A 17,573-nucleotide genomic window follows, 5' to 3' on the forward strand; every position below is an offset into this window, starting at 1 on the left:
ATTAAAAATTATTTGATATTTTATTTCATAATTTAAATTGATAAATAATTTTTTAAAAAATTATACGTTTTCGATTTATATAACTAAATATGATATGATTTTAAGTTTTTTTAATCGTGTGTTCACCTTCATTAAAACTGGTGACATTAAAAGAAAAAAACTTTAAAATTCTATAATTTAATAATGATGATTGATATTTAATAATATAAACATAATGATGATTAATAGAGTAAAGTAGTAAAATATAAAAATATTTTATTCATACTCTTTTCTTTTAAAAAATGAACGTAAAATATTTCAAGGGAAAAAATGATTACGAGAATTAAAATATACAGTAATAATAATTAAAAGGTATTTAAAAGTTAAGATGATAATGAACGGAAGAAAGGTAGAGTTAAAGAAAGAAAAAAAAAAGTGTTAAGAAAATAGGAAATAGTAGAGCGCAGATGGTTGGGGAGGGACCTCCGAGTCAGAGTGGAGGACCGAGTCGTGACCGATTCCGTCCTCTTCCCTTTTGAGTCGTGTTGTCATTTGTCAGCATTAATGGTCCCTCCCACACCCTTAGATCTAATCTTCCACGTTCTTTTTCCACCGTTGGATCCTCCCCTCTCTCTCTCTTTCTCTCCCTATTCCTCAATTTTCAATTTCAGTTCGCGACTTTCAACTTGAAGAACCCTAACCACCACTTTCTACTCCGATCGCTACTCAATTCGCCAGGTCTTTCCTCTCTTCCCTTATTTATTCTGCTTTCTTCCAATTTTTGTTTTACAAGCTGTTTCCTCTCGAAGCGGTAACAATTCGAGACGTTTTATTAAATGAACGAGCGCTCTGTAGGTTTAATTCTAAATCTTGCGTAAATCTTTGTTCGCTGCTTTAGGCTCAGATTTGCTTTGTTTGTAGATTTGATTGGATCGGCTTGCGCACTTGGACTTTGCTGTAACACGGAATTTGGAGCGAAAACAGTTCCCGAAATCTTGCTTTTGTCGTTCTTGTTATTAAATCATTAATGCCAGTGAAGTAGTCTCTGGCAATTTAATAGTGGAGGTTCGTTCATTGTGGCAGGGAAGAGGAGAGCTGAAAATTGGGCAACAGATAAATTCGGATTTCACATTTTGGTGGTCTTCCATTGCCATTGGAACCATGGGATTTGTGGATTCAAGTGTCTAAAGCACGGTCAAGGTATGATGAGTGGAATTTACTCTGTTTCTGCGTTGTAGCTCAAGATTTACCAACCATGGAAGCCAATGGAATCACTCATGATTCTAGCTTAGGGGCTGGGAGGAGGGATAAGAGAGAGGTGGGAGACAAGTCGATGGAAGATTTAAGTAAATATGCTCACAGTCCTGCTCACATGGCAGTTGCCAGGCGTGACCATGCTTCCCTGCGGCGCATTGTTTCCGCCCTGCCTCGCCTTGCTAAGGCTGGCGAGGTCAATACGGAGGCAGAATCTCTTGCTGCTGAGCTTAAGGCTGATGAGGTCTCTTCTGTTATTGATCGCCGGGATGTTCCTGGGAGGGAGACCCCTCTTCACCTTGCAGTGCGTCTCAGGGATCCGGTCTCTGCTGAGATTTTGATGGCTGCTGGTGCAGATTGGAGCCTACAGAATGAGCATGGTTGGAGTGCCCTCCAAGAAGCTGTGTGCACTAGAGAGGAAGCAATTGCCATGATCATTGCACGACACTATCAGCCTCTGGCTTGGGCTAAATGGTGTCGTAGACTTCCCCGCATTGTTGCTTCTGCATCTCGAATTCGTGATTTTTATATGGAGATAAGTTTCCATTTTGAGAGCTCTGTCATTCCTTTTATTGGGCGAATAGCCCCTTCAGATACTTATCGAATTTGGAAGCGTGGGTCTAATCTCCGTGCTGATATGACCCTTGCTGGTTTTGATGGCTTACGCATCCAACGATCAGACCAAACATTTTTGTTCCTTGGAGAGGGCTATGTTGCAGAGGAGGGTAATTTAACCCTGCCACCTGGTTCCTTGATTGCTCTTTCTCATAAGGAGAAGGAAATCACAAATGCTTTGGAAGGAGCTGGTACACAACCAACAGAGGCTGAAGTTGCTCATGAAGTTTCCTTGATGTCTCAGACGAATATGTATAGACCAGGTATTGATGTAACTCAGGCTGAGCTTGTTCCCCATTTAAATTGGAGGCGTCAGGAGAAGACTGAGATGGTTGGGAATTGGAAGGCAAAAGTTTATGACATGCTTCATGTGATGGTTAGTGTGAAGTCAAGGCGGGTTCCAGGTGCTATGACAGATGAAGAGCTTTTTGCTGTGGAGGATGGAGAAAGCATGATAAATGGGGAAAACAATGATGAGTATGATGATGTATTGACTGCAGAGGAAAGAATGCAATTAGATTCTGCGCTTCATATGGGGAACTCTGATGGTACTTATGAGGACGAGGAACATGGAGCTTTTGATGGTCAAGAAAATGGTTCTGCAGCTTCCTGTGAAAATTCTGAAGCCAATGGTGTGGTTAAAGAAAAGAAGAGCTGGTTTGGTTGGAACAAGAAAAATGTGAAGAGTAGTGGTGATGACCTTGAGGATTCCAAAACTGTGAAGAAAAATTCCAAGTTTGGCTCAGAAAGTAGCAATCAGAGACCAGCTGATCAACAGAAGTCAGCATCCGAGCTTCTGAAGGAGGATAGTGGAGACAATAAGAAGGGAAAAGATAAAACCATCAAAAAAAAGAAGAAGAAAGGAGCAAGCACTGAGCCAAAAAATGAGAGCGAGTATAAAAAGGGTTTAAGACCTGTGTTGTGGTTGACACCAGACTTCCCTCTGAAAACTGATGAGCTTCTGCCTCTGCTTGACATCTTAGCTAATAAGGTTAAGGCTATTAGAAGACTCAGAGAGCTTTTGACAACTAAGCTTCCTCTTGGAACTTTTCCTGTCAAGGTAATCTAAATACCATAACCCTTAGTTTAATATTTTTTTTGCAGTGTTGCTCTGCACTCTTGCAGTACAGCATGCTGATATTTCCTGTAGCTGCATTTTGTGGGCAGTGAGTGAGCTAAAATTACACAATTGTATTGCAGATCTTAAAATCATACTGAACATGCACAGTTATACTTAAACATATAAGTGTGCCCTGGGTTGCAAATGGGAGAGAGAGACCAAGAGAGTAGGGCACAAATAAAGGGAATCATAAGATTAATGTGTTTTTTGTTTTTTTTTTTGAACTGGATTGTGAAATTCAACCCACAAAACCCAGCTGCAGTAACCAAAATTGGCTTGCAAAATGTTGTTGATCCTACAATCTTACAAGCAAGATTGGTGATTTCACTCCGATTAAAACAATTTATGATCATGGCTCTGTTTCAGCATGGGGAACCCTCCAAAACATGTATGAACATGCGGTTTTACAATCTGACTTGCGATTTTGACAACATTGGCCTATATATATACCTGTCACCTGATGAACATTTGAATTTTTCTTGACGCTGGCAAGTTGCTTAGGTTTCACAACTTCACCCATATTCTGACTGACATTTGGTTTATTTTAATTATGTTGTGATTCTTGTACCAATATTTCTGCATGAGTAAATTGCAGGTGTCTCGTTGAGTGAATAAAATTATCATATAATACTTCTGCACTGTTAATTGCTATTTAAAACTATGCCAAGCTACTGGAAGTTATAAGATTGTTTCCTGTGCAAAGCCAACATTTGCTTCTTTTGTTTTCTATGTTTCATTGTTTTTCCCCTTTCCTCCCTTTTGCCAGTTGGCAGACAAAATTGGACGATTATCACTCTTAGACTTGCCTCAACGGATTGGTTATACTTCAGTTGACTAGATCATCAGTCAGTTAGATTATCTTAATATAAACTACAAAAAAAATCAAATTGTGTTTGAGTGATGGTGTAATTTATGCGTGATTTCTACCTGTTTGTTACTGTCTGTCGTGTGGCATGTTTCAGTATCCATCCATGCTTGTTCTTTATAAAAGCATCTGGTTTTAACGACAATAACTTGTGGTACTCAGGTTGCTATCCCGATAGTTCCTACTATCCGGGTGCTTGTCACTTTTACGAAATTTGAGGAGCTTCAGCCAGTAGAGGAGTTTTCGACACCACTCTCGAGCCCAGCACATTTCCATGATGCGAAATCGAAGGAATCAGAGGGGTCTAGTTCATGGATTTCATGGATGAAAGGAAGTCGTGGGGGGCAGTCAAGTGACTCAGATAGTCACAGATATAAGGATGAAGTTGATCCTTTCAGCATACCTGCAGATTACAAATGGGTGGACGCCAATGAGAAGAAACGCAGAATGAAGGCCAAGAAAGCCAAAAGTAAGAAACATAAGAAGCAGACAGTGGCAAAAGGCGGAGATGGAGTCAATCAGGACGTAGAAGAAGAATAGTAGTATGATAATTGTTGCCAGAGAGAATTTGACAGACATTACAGTTCTACGTTGGAGGGTTTCTCCAAGAATTTACTAGAAATTTCTTGGGCAACCAATTGTTATTAGTTAAGAAAAAGGTGCCTTTATTTTTTCTTTTTCCTCGTTTCGCGAAGAAAGCTTTATCTTCTATAAATTGTTGTATTGCCACTTGCCAGTGAAGAGGAATTGAAGAGCAAGTGTGTATTGCTCCCTAGATCTCGCTTGGCTTCATTTTAGTTGTCCTTAGATACTACTATTTGTATCTACATCTATGTCGATGATTATCGATTTTACATTTTCGTGAGTGGTAATCTCCCTGTTTCTAGATTTTGGATGTTTTAAAAGGATTCGCTTACCCCAGCATATCTAATGTTTGAATGAAATATAACATTTGCGAAATTCAAATCTTAAAGTTAAGTGGCCCATTCTCTCGAAAAATATCTGTAAAAGCAATTGTCATCCTCGCTGGTGTGAAAATAGGATGAAAGCACAGAATGGTAGAAATTTTTATTTCAAGCATATGACACTACAAAAATAAAGGATATAAATATTTTGAATACTATATATATATATATATATATATCATTTTTTTATTTCTTTTTATCATATTGCTTGTTTTATTTCATCTTTTCTCTCTTTTTAGTTGTAAAAAAGTTGCATAAAAATATCGTATAAATATAATTTATTATTTTATAATCATTTGTCAGGAAAATTTCACTCTTTAAATGAATCTGAATAATTAATAAAGTATTCTTTACTTTTTGTTTAGGAATATCCTGATTCACCACTCAAAAGAAAATACAATCAAATTTAACTTTTAATAACAATCAATACAATTTATTACACACTCTCTCTTAATTACTGTATATTGATGAATTAATGCTTTATTTTAAATGAAAGAAAACAAAGAGAAATTTGAAAAAAAAAAAAACTTTTTTTCTTTGAAACTTTAATGTTTTAATAGAGAGATGAAATAATTAAAACTCGAGTTTTCTATCCAAAATGGAAATAGGAAAGAAAAATATTTGTCATTATTTTTATGGATTATATGACTCAAATAATATTATTTTTATAAGATTAGTTTAATAGGAAGTCTTAGATATTTGTAAGAAATAAAAAATAACATTATTTTTGTATATTTCTTTTAAAGAATACTTATCTCATATTATATATATATATATATATATATATATATATATATATATATATATATATATTCTTATAAACAACTTACAAAATCATCTTTTCATTTCTTTCACGTTTTTTCTCAAACCAAATACACTACAACAAAACACAATATTTATAAGAATCAACGATTAACTTTAAATTCAAATCTAATCAACAAATTAAAAAAAAAATCCGTTTCATTTAATTTGACATTTAAGATTTTGATGACTTAAAAAATATAATTAATATATTTAATTTTATAAAATAAATTATATAACTTCTGGTGTTAAACCTTTTGAATTTTAGCCCAATAATTAAATAATATATTAATAATAATTAAAAATATAATAAGAAAACATATTTAATGTTTAAGATTGTAAGCGACAATCAAATTAAAACATATAAGAGATAGACAAAATGAAACGTTGGGATTATTATTAAAAAAGTTGAATTAGGCAAGAGTTGAGCGATGGGCCCAAATGGGAGGGAGAACAGATGTGGGAATCTTAACGGTCAAATTTGAAAAGCTCCGCTGTCCTCTCCGAGATTCTGAACCTTTTCATGACCGTTTTGCTTCTCTGTTCTGTTCTCTTCCTTTTTCTCTCTTCTCCCTTATCATGACATTCACAACACTCCTTTCTCTTCTTTAGAACCAAAGTCACTTTAATAATCATGAGGTGCTTTCTGCCTTGTTTTCGCACTTCTAAACGCCGAAACCAATCATCTTCTGCAGATGCAACTCCTACACAAGTAAGCTCATTCACTTTGCTACATCTCTCTCTCTCTCTCTCTCTTAAAGCTTCAATTTTTTTTTGGTTTCTCATACCTTGTCACAGACCCGTGTGGGAGAAGAACCAGTTGTTCAAGAACTCATTGATTGCATAGCGGAATTAAAGTAAGCTATCCATTCCCTTATTATTTTATTTATTTTGATTAGCCATGATATGACTGCTTAGTTATCTCGTCATTTTACGCTTTCAGAATAAAAAACGAAGAGCAATCAAATAACAGTGCTGGAATCATCAAGGATGAGCATGAAAAAACATCAAAGGAAGATGAGAACAAGGATGGCCGTGAAGAAGAAGATGATGAGATTAACAAAAGATCGCATCAAGAAGAGTCTTCGGAGTCACTGTTCTCTCTCTCCATTTGTTCTCGAAAACAAGTTTCAGATGCCGATGTTGAAGTCAACAGTGCAATGCAATTCGTAGGCAAAAGAGAACATGTTTCGTCGCTTCTGAGTCCAGGTGAAAAATTTTCTCAAGAGCAGCAACCAAGTTCCATTGCCATAAAGAAGGAACAAGAATCTTCGGCCAATGAACCGATCAATAAGTTGGACGAAAACGAAGGAGAAAAAGAGAAAGCGAATCACCCTGTCCCTCATTATAGGTATAGAGATTGCCATGATGAGGGATACGATGATATTAATTTAGATGAAAGTGATTTGGATGCTACGGTTGTAGATGATGATGATCGTCACAGTGAGAAGAGAGAAAAGGAAGAAGAGTCTTCGGAATCTTTGTTTTCTCTGTCTGCTGATTCTAGAATTCGAATTTCATCAGCTGAAGAAGCAGAGAACGAAGTTAACAGTCTAATGCCATTGCCAGATCATGGTACAAAATACGTCACACAAAAAGGAACAAAAGGGAAGATTCAGGATGTTTCCTCAGTGCTGAATCCAATTGAGAATCTTACACAAGGGAGGATTGGCAAAGAAACAGTGCTTCAGCCACTGAAGAAGGATAAAGAAAACATGAACTTGGTAGTGCAAGATGTTAACATACCCATCAGTCCAGAGCCTAGTTTGAAGGTGGCAAAGCGCAAGCCAAGGCAGAAGTTGAATGATAAGAAGGAAGAAATTGAAATTGGGGTTGACACAAGCCTCTCGAGCTGGTTGGCTGAATCGGAAACCACGCCCAAAGGAAGAAGAGGTTCACCTTGGAGTCACGAGGAGAGGCCAATTTTAGGAGCATTAACTGTTGATGAGATAAGGATGTTTTCTATATCTATATCTCCAAAAAAGTCTAGTAGCCGGAGTCCGGACGAGACACCCATCATAGGTACTGTTGGGAGCTACTGGAGTCACACAGAGCAGAGTATGGAGTTGGAATTCAACAAAAGTGGAAAGGTAATCAACTTTATATTTTATTAATTAGTTGGTTAGCGTACGGATAAAGCTGAACAAATCAAGATTGCTTGAATTGCAGGATCTGAAAAGAGGTTCAACAGCATTACAGGCCAGACTAGAACAAGCGTTTGAAGCCAGTGTTTCAGAAGTTTGAGCTAGGATCCTTTCGGTGATTTTTGTTTTTGTAGCCATGGAAGTATATTTGCATAAACCATTTTTTTTTCTTTACTAGTATATTATTCAGTTCTTTGATCATATGACGCGTAGGTAATTTAAAATTGACATTCTTACGTTCGCAGTTGTTTTGTGCAAATACAAATATCGAGCATAATTAGGGTCTAGACGATGCTTTGAAAATAAAAATCATTGTTCCAAATTGTATTTTTTTGTATTGACAATTAGTTCATTTGCCGAAGCATAGTGCCAGCCACCGTTGCCACTAACCGATGATTTGTAAACGAATGAATAAGGAAAATAACAAAATGATTGGGAATCTTTGGTGAACCTCTTTCATAATATATATACATTAGTACAACAATAATTGGGAATCTTTTTGCCCATGTACTCCAGATAACTGTAATTATACTCTAACTAGGTCCTAGACATCATGGAAGAGTCTCCTTATCTGATCAACTGTTGCAGGCATTAACGTAATTGGGCAGCGCTTATACTGTAATGGGGAAGCACGAAAACTAGCGTTAAATATAGATTAAAAGAAAGTATGGTCTAAGAATAAGGAAAATGCTAAATATCCAGAATAAATGAGTGATGATCCCCTACGACAAACACATTTAAATCTAAGCAAATTCTGTCTATCAGAAGGTTCGTGCAACCACAAAATATCAATTTTAACATAGGAAGTCAGATATAACGAATCACGAATAATAAACCTACTTCCTCTCAACATCACAGTTAGGGAGTCTAAAGTTCTCACCTGAGTAATATACTTAAATATGCAAGCGTAGCAGAAGACAAACCCCGAAACTGTAACCACAGATGGATTTACACGCTTCTGGGAGCACAAGGGGCAATTTGTTCTGTCTGGTGGTAGTGGTATCCCTTCTTTCGCTACCTGTTTACAGATTAGACAATGAACCCACAGACTTTCTTTAACTACTTAGAAATTTTAATAACTGACAGTGTGGCACTACATCAAAGAGGTGCAAATCTAGCAAAATATAGTGAAAACGAAGCTCTTACAATGAAAGTTGAAAATAGTTCTAATTTATTTGTCCAGAATAATTCATACTTCAGATTCAGCTGAAATAAAGAACTAGCCAAAACAACTACAGTTGGAGAAAGAGAGGTGGGAGAGAAGCTTAAAATTTGTTTTTTCACCTTTGGTGGTGGAGGAGGAGGGGGCGGAGGATATACTGTTGGAGCTGACATTCTCTCCTCAGCAGACTGGTACCACCATTCCATCATCTAAATAGTTCACAAAGCTAATGTGTTAATAATTATGCTCCTTAGTAACTCGCACATAAAGCTAACCCATTTAACAGCATATCACCAAAAAGCATAGTTAAGGGGACCCCTAGACAGAACTAGAAATCAAACTTGAGATAAACTGAACCACTCAAGAAATGGAATAAGAGGCTTGAGCCAACAATGACCCCACATTAGTAGCAATATTATTATTGATAATAGATACCAAGCTACAATAAAGGGTTAGCTATCTCACTTTAAAGAAGAACACTGCTGCAATCAAGCCGGTTTGTGCATAGTCAAGTACAGTGTACGTACAGCTGAGCAATGCTCCTTGCAATGTCTGAAATATGAATACAACATATAACCATGATCATGTAATAAAAATGGCATATGTTTGTATACAAACAGTCCAACATTGTTTTTGTTGGCTCCTCTATCTATTCTATCAAAGATATTACAATTTTTTGTCTAAATAAATATCCAAAATGGCATGAGTTCATCTTAAATATTTATAAACCAGCATTAGAAATTATTCAACTAATTAAAGAATGCAATTAAAGTTCAATGAGAGTAACAAGAAAGGAAGAAATATACTCAACTTTATACAATGATTTATAAATTTAGCTCTGTCTAGATATTAAAAGCAAATATTTGTAACCCCAACCCCCCATAAAAGATAATATTATATACCAGTCTACACGCGAAAAGCAGAAAAACATGGGCAACGACGATAGAGTATAACTAATTTGTCCAGTTTCTTCGTAATTCATGAAAAGACAGGGAAAGATAAAGTCACTACACTGAAAAAAGAATCACATACCTTCAACCATTGAGGACCACGAAGTCTCTCCCGTTCACGGTTACGCATCTTTGAAATTCTAGAAGAGGTATCCATCTATCTTGACATGAAAGGAGAGAAGAGAAAAATCAATCATGTAAATAGAAATGTCAAATTTCTCTTCTGGTATTAGCCAAGCAATAAGAAAGTTCTTAAACTGCAAAATAAAGCTCACGAGTTGTTACTTTCAATAATTTAGTTGAGTCTCGTATATTGAAAAAGGCAAATAACAGCAGTATATATTTTCTCAAGCACAATTACCATAACATAGAACATAGGTACATGACAGATTGATGCTGCAGACAATGACTCATTGCCTTTGAAACAAGATTTGGTACTCTTGGAAGGATCATGCATCAAATTAGCAACAGCTACAAACTTTGACACAAACAAACAAGCATGCAACTTGCAACCCGTAACGCAACAGTGCTTAACAACCACCAGATGGCAAGAGTATTTTCAAATGTTGAAAATAAGGAGTTATGCACGCGTCACAGATGAAAAAATGCATGGCGGAGTTTTCCTTTTCTTTCAAATAACACAAAAATAATGAAGACTTTTGTAAATGCAACAATATCCTAATTCCTAAATCTCTACCAGTTCTTGGCCGGTAGCGCGGCAGACATGAATCCCAAGAACGTGAAGTGCAAGTGAGTAGTATCCAGTAGCATCCAACAGGTATAACATCTGGTAAGCAAATTGCAAGCCTGCATCGTAAATATCTCACGTTAGACTTAATTAAAAAATCCTAATTGCTAGAAAGTTGTATTAGGCATACCCTCAGTACTAGCATGTAACCACGGGTAGCAAATCCCTACAAATCTCTGCGCTCTCTTTGCTAAGCGCGTCGTGACGGAGGCACCGGCACCGGAAGATGGAGAATAATCTTGTTGGAAACCTCCTCGTCCATCATCGTACCCTTGGCTTTCATCTCCCCATAGAGTGGCTTGAAGCCTCGCTTCCCTCTCTCTGTTGTAGATTGAATGCAACTTAGACTTGAAATACGGCAGCACAACCTGTTCCAACAGCGCAATTAATCAGAATTAAGAAGAATTAGGGTTGCACGAAGGAAGAGCACAGTCGATTACCAAAAAAAACAACGGAAAGAAGTTTCTGGCGCCTCCGTAAATTGGCGGCGATATTGGCCGGTCTTCTCCGGAGGCCGTAGAGAGATTCGGAAAAGGAAGCATCTAGAATGGGGAAAAAAGAGGAAAGTGAATATATCGCTATGCGTGACGCGAGGTGTGTAAATACTAAATAGGTACCTGTGGTTCGTAAGGTGTGGGATTCGAGGACGAGCATGAGTAAGGCGAAGGATTCGTCTTCCAAGTCTAAGAGTTTGTGAAGGAATGGTCTCCGCAAGGCCAAGACGCCGATCGAGTACGTCAGAGCGCCGCGGAGACTCGCCGGAAGCTGCTGAGCCGCCGCCATCTCGAAGAACGTCGGGCGGCTCCCTTGGCCCCCCACCTGGAACAACATCTCTTTCTTCCGCCGTTCTTACCTCACTTCCTCTATGTAATTAATTATAAATAAATACGTCAATACAAAATATTTATTTATTATAATTACACCTTATTAGTAGTATGAGAGAGTTAGATGATAATTTGAAAACTACTTTATTCATTTCATTTCTTCTAAAAATGGAACTGTTACAACCTCAATTAGCTGAATAAGATTAATTCCTTCTGATTTCATTTCATCCCATATCTCTTAAATTGAAATATTCAATAATATAACACAAAATGAATTGATTTATAAATTTCGCTTCATTCTATTTCTCTGTTCGTCAAACTTGATTTCTTTATATATTTATAGATTAAATAACATTTAATTTTTTTACATTAATAACTCGTGAAAAAATCGGGTATGATATCTAGTTTACATGTGAAAAAACACAGAATGAGTAGTCTAAGGAAACAGAAGACAATCATAAACAAAATTCCGGCGCTATGAGTATGAGCCACCATGACCTCTGATTCACGATGAATCATAAAGAATATTTGGAAAGGAAAAGAAAAAAACCAAGAACCTTATAAAACATGCGGCTTTCATGTCATAATGACCAAGTTGAAACATCCCTGGATCCAATAATATTTATACAAAGTCCAAGAATATTAAACAAATCTAGACTAGAAGGATTAAAGAGTCTTGCTGTCATGAACTTTTGGCCCGTTTTGTGGGGGGTGCAGCTTCATCTTCATCTGCCCTTGCATCCCCTTCTTTCGGAATGCTTCCAAATTTGTCACCTTCCTCATTTGAGGTTTCTACTGGAATCACTGTGTCTGGAACTGCACCCGAAGGCTCGTCCAAAGGAGAGGAGGATGAACCCTTACCATTGCCGTCACCCATCTCTCTCTGTTTCTCAAACATCATTTGAAGACGTTTCCCTTGGTCTTCAATTTGAATCTGTAACTTTCTTTGGATCTGCATCACAGTTACGATATCAAAACACTTGAAATTCATCTCTTCCTAATAAGAAAGACCAGGCAAACAACACCCCGCCACAGTGGATCACAAATACTAATAAATTAAGATTTAATAACTCGTTTGGTTCTTATAATGGGACAATCTTTACATTTTAATTCTCCTTTTAGTTCCCAACTCTTTTTAGTCCCATGTACATATACTTTTTAATCTATTTTAGTCCTACAATTTTAGACAACAGGGACTTAAACAGATTAAAATGTGTAGTGATAAGGCCAAAACTAATAGTTTTTAAGTGTAAGGATTCAAATGTAAAGATTATTTAGATAGAGACCAAATATGTAATTAAATTATAAATTAATTACTTCGAGTTGTTCGTGAAGTCGCTTCTGGAGTTCCATCTGCAATCGTAATGCTTCAGTGATCCCCTTACTCCTGCAAAAGAAAAACCCAAGTATGTTTATGAGCATTGCTGTTCATTTTAAGACTAAAGTACCTTATTATGGAACAACTATTCACGTACGATATGAAGATAGTATCATAGCAATAGTTAAAATCAAACCTGTATGGGCTATCTAATTGGTACCAATCTTAGTTTGGTTATATCTCGTTAAAATAAATAATAAATAGAGGAAAGTTACATTGAGTAAACAATACACTCTGCAATAACTAACATGTAAACAGAGAGAGAGAGAGAGAAGAGAACTCACGTTTTCAAATCTAGAGATTTCATTTCTTCAATTGGAGTCGCCTTTTTCTCAGACGTTCCTGCTGGCATGGAAAAGGAACTCATTCACACCCTTACTCGTTTTTGGTCAAAATGAAAAGGAAATTCTGTGCTTTTAGAATGCACTGTGACCCTAAAGAAATGGTATTGTTGAAATGCATGGAGAATGGGAGAAAAAAGGCATTCAACACTTTCCTTTTGTTTGGATGAGAGGAAGGGAGAAAATAATTTGAACTTTGTAATGAAGAGGAAAAGTTGATTTTTGTTTTCTAGACTTCTCTTTCCTCACTACTTCTGCTTTCATTCTTTCTTCAACAATTAAGAGAAATTCCCAATTTTTAAGATGTTCTTTCCTCCGAATTTTCTTTCTCTCAATCCAAAAATAGGGTTAAGGAAGAATAAAGAACAATTCATATAAAGAAATGCATTTGATATTGCAAATAAAACATCTTCCTTGAAATTTGGTTATATGCACAATAGAACTCGCAAATACACTTTAGCATACCTTCTGACGACTCTGGTTTGTATCTGGCAGTTCTATACTTCTGAAATAAATAAATAAAAAAAATATTTTAAAAAGTAAAACAATTGTGAAAAACATTAGCTAAATAAATTGGCATTCGCCCACAAGCTATTTAAGAGGATGATAAATCACAGATGTACCTGTAAGTGGCTTTTTACATGATAGATGGTAAGGCCCTCAACTTTCATTAGATTCAACACACCCTTCGGAGTAGCCTCTGTATGTTAAGTTGTTAACATCATGAGATGACAAGAAACATTCCAGATAGAAGGTCAAAAGTATGAGATTATTACGGAGAAGTAAACATACTCTCACTACCGCCAAGTTGATTGACTGCTTCCACGAAGGCCTCATGAAGCTCTGGAGTCCAACGCATTCTAGGCTTAGTCTGCGATGCAGTTGCTGCTGCTGCTGCATTACAAAGAACTTCTACAGATGGAATATGCTGCTGCTGAGGAACCTGAGATGCCTGCATCAACAGAGTAGGATATGTTTCTGCAACTTGTACAATAAAAATAAATACATAAATAGTAGAATCTATTGAGCAAAAAGTTAAGGTACATGATAAAAAGAGTTCAAAGTTCAAACTGCTAAGAACCACATATACAGCATAGAAGAGAAGAGGGAATGAACTGCATACAAATTCACATGTGCATGGTGATGAAATAGATAGAAAATAGAACTGAGCACCTAAATGCACCGAATTAATTACAACTCTCTCCATGCAGAAAGGCTAATGAAAGGGGAAACTTATATGGAGATTTATAGACATCGTTTAGTCACTTATCATAACAGATAAAAAGATCAAGATTAACTTGATTTTCATCTGCATCTGTAACTAGTTCAAGTACGAAAATCATGACTCATTAGACCACAAAGAAGCATTCAGAAATGAGATGCAGCCTACTCGTTCTAGTAACTTAACAGGTGAGAACAAGCATTGTAGTAATCAGCTTGAGAAACAAACCTTTGGTTTTGGTTCTGCTACATTGTCATCACAAAGAAGCTGACTCCAGTTTGGGTGAAGAGAATCATCAATTGACATTAACTGATCCACCCACTCCCCAAAATCAGTTTTTTTGACATTGTCATCATTTAAGTAACCAGCACTGTCTTCCACCTGATCATGCTGGACAGAAACATTTTCAGGAAAACCAAGAATATCCTGAAATGGATCTGGTCCCCAGGAAATATCTTCACTTTCTTGAGGGTGAGAAATGAATGTAGTTGGATGTATTTCGGATGACACATTGTCAGTCATTGTTTGAGAAACAAAGGGGGGATCTTGGTATTGTCTCTCATGCTGTGAAACAGAGGAAAAAGGGTTGTCATTGGGACATTCAGAAGGTGATGAAAGCATCTTCCCAGCAGTTCTGTTTGAATTTGATGAGGAAGAATTTGCAGTCAGATCTTTAACGGGTGAAAGCTGAAAAGAATCTGGGGGTTTCATATACTTGTTTTCTAGGGGAGTGGAAAGAACACGAGAAGATGAAGACATAACTCTTGAAGCTCCCAAAATCAGCTTCGTCTGCCCTGATTTCAACATAAAAAGACAAGTTGTACGTCAGCTAATCAACTACTAATGACAAATTATCTTTACCACCAAATGGACAAAATATACAGCAATTTGGTAGGCTAATTTGTTTCTCCTTTTCCATATCTCACTGGTCAATACCATAAGCTTAATCCTCTGAGAAGTAAATAGTTGAAGTCATAAAAGCACTAGAAAACAGATAAAATTACTACAACTATGTTATCCAATGCCCAAACACATCACAATTTTCATAGATATTATTCAAAGAATGGCAAAAGATTTTGAGGAATAAAACCAAGCTAGCCAACACAAGCTCAGAAAAATTGTAACTGAAATCACAATATCTACAACTTAGATGGGGTACGAAAGGAAAATCAGCGACACCTTCACACTGTATATACAGTGGTTTAACCTTGAAGCTTATTCTTCAGAATAAATTACAACTTAAAATCGCAAAGTTAATAAGACAAAATAAGAAGCATAACCGAGGTTGTAAAAAAACGGTTAGCAACTGCAATTTTAGATGTAACGACAAAGTTTTGGGGATCTCTACAAACTCATCCACCGCATTTGTCTGTAGTTTCCCACAAAATCAAAGATTGCGAGTTTGCGACAAAACTGCAACTATAACCGCAATGTAGAACCTTGAGCATAAGGTACAAAAGCCAGTTTATTAGTGATAAAATTGCAAACAGATTTACTAGTAATCTGACAGTGTAGGTGAAACTGAAGAAATCCAACCCCAAAAAAAACATTTATTTATTCTAAAAAAAAGTGATTAGCTTGAAACCAGAAATAAGAAGCCTGAAATATCCATCAGTCATGACGAAAAAAATGGGTGGTAAAGGCGTGTTGCTGCTGAATTTTAATAATAAACCACGCAAAGACCAATCTAGAAAATACCAATATGAATGTCGAATTAGAAACGAGTTCAGTTCAAACATCAGCTTCGGCAGAAGTTAGAGCTGAATAAGAATAGTGTTATGCCATCAAATGGAAGTTAAAAGCATCCACAAATGTCATCGTCCGTGTCAGAGAAACACATAACTGCCACACCGCGTTCTCTACAACCACAAATTATAGAAAAGGAACCACCACACGCAAGATGCCTCTTTTGAAACCAATAATCGTTCATTGAAACCACCCAATTCAGACCAAACCAGATCAAAAACACACTTCCAGATTCAAAGAATTTTCATTAAAAAAAAAAAAAAACTAAAGTTACAAAATTTACCAAGGCACACAGAAGTTGAAGAGACGAAAGCTCAATTTACAAATAATCTTATGCGAAAACATAACCAAGCCAATAATGATAAGAAAAGGAGAAAAGTTTGGAAGTTGGGGTATGGAACAACAGAAAAAAAACAAAAAACAAAAAACAAAAAACAAAAAACAAAAAAAAAAAACCTGACCTTTAAAGGGAAGACGATGATTAGGGAATAGTTTGGAATTGGGAAAAACGGTAAAGGAATCTAAAAAGCTGGGAATCCAACCAAATTGGGGTGTGTGAGAGAGAGAAGAGGATGAGGGAGAGGGAGTTGTAATGCACACGTATTTGGGTTTGTCGTGTTTAACTCAAACAAACAACCTTTGAACCCAAACTCCGTCCATCCTATGCTCTTGCTTTTGGTTCTTCTTCTCATCATTAGCGGTAATAAGTGAGGCGAAAAGACCATCCTGCGGCTCGCACGTGCGGGCCAGGTTGGTTCTGAGCCGTCCGATTCAGTCCATGTCCTGTGATTGAGTTTGTTTGTTTGTTGCTTCCTAGTTGCCATTTGCAAGTTGTTGACTTTGATAACGTAAGAAAATAATGAGATGAAAAAAATAAATAAATAAGGTCGTAAAGTAAAGTGCATGTTGGCTGCTGATGAATATGAAAGGCTGCTAACGAGTGGTGAGTGAGGAGTGAGAATGTCAAAAATGGTCAATCCTTGTCACTTTCTAATTCCTCTTGGCCACTTCTTCTTCTATCTACATGCCCTTCTAAATTCTAATTACTATGCACCACCACCCCCTTTTCTACGTTTTCAGTACTAATACTATCTTACTCATTAATATTATTATACCAACATTAGTTTCACACATGTGGGATGGGAGTAATTTTTTGTTAATCAAATTATAAAAGTTCGAATCTTCACTTTAAATACTGAATATGAAATAGATTATATTAATAAAAAAAATTCTTACATTACCTACAATCACATCCCCAATCGATATTAGTCAGGCTTTGGGAATTGGATACATTGCTTCCAACCAATACTGAAATGAGATTAGTCAGAAACTGAACACAAAGGTCGATCCTTGTCACTTTCTAATCCTTTTGGCCACTTTCTTCTTCTGTCTTGCCCTGCTGCGTCAATTTTGCGGAAATTGGATGGAGGAGATGCTCTAATTACACTTTTTTTTTTTT

The 17,573-nt window shown here is 36.6% G+C and overlaps 4 protein-coding genes across 9 annotated transcripts; 2 read left to right on the forward strand and 2 right to left on the reverse strand.

Moving 5' to 3' along the window:
- The first annotated feature begins 459 nt into the window (after nucleotides 1-459).
- LOC109818193 (Ankyrin repeat family protein) lies at nucleotides 460-4,698 on the forward strand. Of its 3 annotated transcripts, XR_014427585.1 has the most exons (4): nucleotides 460-717; nucleotides 901-2,908; nucleotides 3,049-3,356; nucleotides 3,996-4,135. XR_014427585.1 is itself a non-coding variant. In XM_020383610.3 (3 exons), the coding sequence occupies exons 2-3, from the start codon at nucleotides 1,235-1,237 to the stop codon at nucleotides 4,371-4,373; spliced, it is 2,052 nt and encodes a 683-aa protein (XP_020239199.2). In that variant the 5' UTR covers nucleotides 470-717; nucleotides 901-1,234; the 3' UTR covers nucleotides 4,374-4,698. The 3 variants fall into 3 exon arrangements, 2 of the variants coding, with proteins under 2 accessions (XP_020239199.2, XP_020239200.2); XM_020383610.3 differs by lacking the exon at nucleotides 3,049-3,356 and having other exon boundaries at nucleotides 470-717; nucleotides 3,996-4,698; XM_020383611.3 differs by lacking the exon at nucleotides 3,049-3,356 and having other exon boundaries at nucleotides 470-717; nucleotides 1,063-2,908; nucleotides 3,996-4,698.
- A 1,345-nt stretch (nucleotides 4,699-6,043) lies between these two features.
- On the forward strand, nucleotides 6,044-8,065 carry LOC109818205 (uncharacterized). Its single transcript, XM_020383629.3, has 4 exons — nucleotides 6,044-6,311; nucleotides 6,398-6,456; nucleotides 6,543-7,689; nucleotides 7,769-8,065. The coding sequence occupies exons 1-4, from the start codon at nucleotides 6,234-6,236 to the stop codon at nucleotides 7,841-7,843; spliced, it is 1,359 nt and encodes a 452-aa protein (XP_020239218.1). The 5' UTR covers nucleotides 6,044-6,233; the 3' UTR covers nucleotides 7,844-8,065.
- A 90-nt stretch (nucleotides 8,066-8,155) lies between these two features.
- On the reverse strand, nucleotides 8,156-11,538 carry PEX12 (peroxin-12). Its single transcript, XM_083059198.1, has 9 exons — nucleotides 11,221-11,538; nucleotides 11,046-11,145; nucleotides 10,734-10,972; nucleotides 10,553-10,662; nucleotides 9,938-10,012; nucleotides 9,371-9,457; nucleotides 9,028-9,114; nucleotides 8,624-8,761; nucleotides 8,156-8,359 (listed from the first exon to the last, which is right to left on the reverse strand). Exons 1-9 carry the CDS (start codon nucleotides 11,432-11,434, stop codon nucleotides 8,288-8,290), a joined length of 1,122 nt encoding a protein of 373 aa, XP_082915324.1. The 5' UTR covers nucleotides 11,435-11,538; the 3' UTR covers nucleotides 8,156-8,287.
- Nucleotides 11,539-11,985: 447 nt separating this feature from the next.
- LOC109818206 (protein PHR1-LIKE 1) lies at nucleotides 11,986-16,806 on the reverse strand. Of its 4 annotated transcripts, none has more exons than XM_020383633.3 (8): nucleotides 16,576-16,806; nucleotides 14,597-15,157; nucleotides 13,939-14,098; nucleotides 13,770-13,846; nucleotides 13,612-13,651; nucleotides 13,090-13,150; nucleotides 12,745-12,814; nucleotides 11,986-12,379 (listed from the first exon to the last, which is right to left on the reverse strand). In XM_020383633.3, the coding sequence occupies exons 2-8, from the start codon at nucleotides 15,125-15,127 to the stop codon at nucleotides 12,110-12,112; spliced, it is 1,209 nt and encodes a 402-aa protein (XP_020239222.1). In that variant the 5' UTR covers nucleotides 15,128-15,157; nucleotides 16,576-16,806; the 3' UTR covers nucleotides 11,986-12,109. The 4 variants fall into 4 exon arrangements, with proteins under 4 accessions (XP_020239222.1, XP_020239219.1, XP_020239223.1 ...); XM_020383630.3 differs by having other exon boundaries at nucleotides 14,597-15,162; nucleotides 16,576-16,805; XM_020383634.3 differs by having other exon boundaries at nucleotides 13,090-13,147; nucleotides 14,597-15,162; nucleotides 16,576-16,804.
- Between the last annotated feature and the right edge of the window lie 767 nt (nucleotides 16,807-17,573).

The sequence above is a fragment of the Cajanus cajan genome, chromosome 6 (genome assembly GCF_000230855.2).
Source record: "Cajanus cajan strain Asha chromosome 6, NIPB_CcT2T_4, whole genome shotgun sequence".
Taxonomy (NCBI): Eukaryota; Viridiplantae; Streptophyta; class Magnoliopsida; order Fabales; family Fabaceae; genus Cajanus; species Cajanus cajan.

Coding starts and splice junctions, on each gene's coding strand:
- LOC109818205 (XM_020383629.3), top strand. CDS start 6,234: ATGAGGTGCTTTCTGCCTTGTTTTCGCACTTCTAAACGCCGAAACCAA. Junction 6,312..6,397: donor CAGATGCAACTCCTACACAA/GTAAGCTCATTC, acceptor ACCTTGTCACAG/ACCCGTGTGGGAGAAGAACC. Junction 6,457..6,542: donor GATTGCATAGCGGAATTAAA/GTAAGCTATCCA, acceptor TTACGCTTTCAG/AATAAAAAACGAAGAGCAAT.
- PEX12 (XM_083059198.1), bottom strand. CDS start 11,434: ATGTTGTTCCAGGTGGGGGGCCAAGGGAGCCGCCCGACGTTCTTCGAG. Junction 10,013..10,552: donor GCGCTACCGGCCAAGAACTG/GTAGAGATTTAG, acceptor ATGTCAAGATAG/ATGGATACCTCTTCTAGAAT. Junction 8,762..9,027: donor CTCCTCCTCCACCACCAAAG/GTGAAAAAACAA, acceptor ATCTGTAAACAG/GTAGCGAAAGAAGGGATACC.
- LOC109818193 (XM_020383610.3), top strand. CDS start 1,235: ATGGAAGCCAATGGAATCACTCATGATTCTAGCTTAGGGGCTGGGAGG. Junction 2,909..3,995: donor TTGGAACTTTTCCTGTCAAG/GTAATCTAAATA, acceptor TGTGGTACTCAG/GTTGCTATCCCGATAGTTCC.
- LOC109818206 (XM_020383633.3), bottom strand. CDS start 15,127: ATGTCTTCATCTTCTCGTGTTCTTTCCACTCCCCTAGAAAACAAGTAT. Junction 13,847..13,938: donor TCAACTTGGCGGTAGTGAGA/GTATGTTTACTT, acceptor CTTAACATACAG/AGGCTACTCCGAAGGGTGTG. Junction 13,151..13,611: donor CAAACCAGAGTCGTCAGAAG/GTATGCTAAAGT, acceptor TTTCCATGCCAG/CAGGAACGTCTGAGAAAAAG.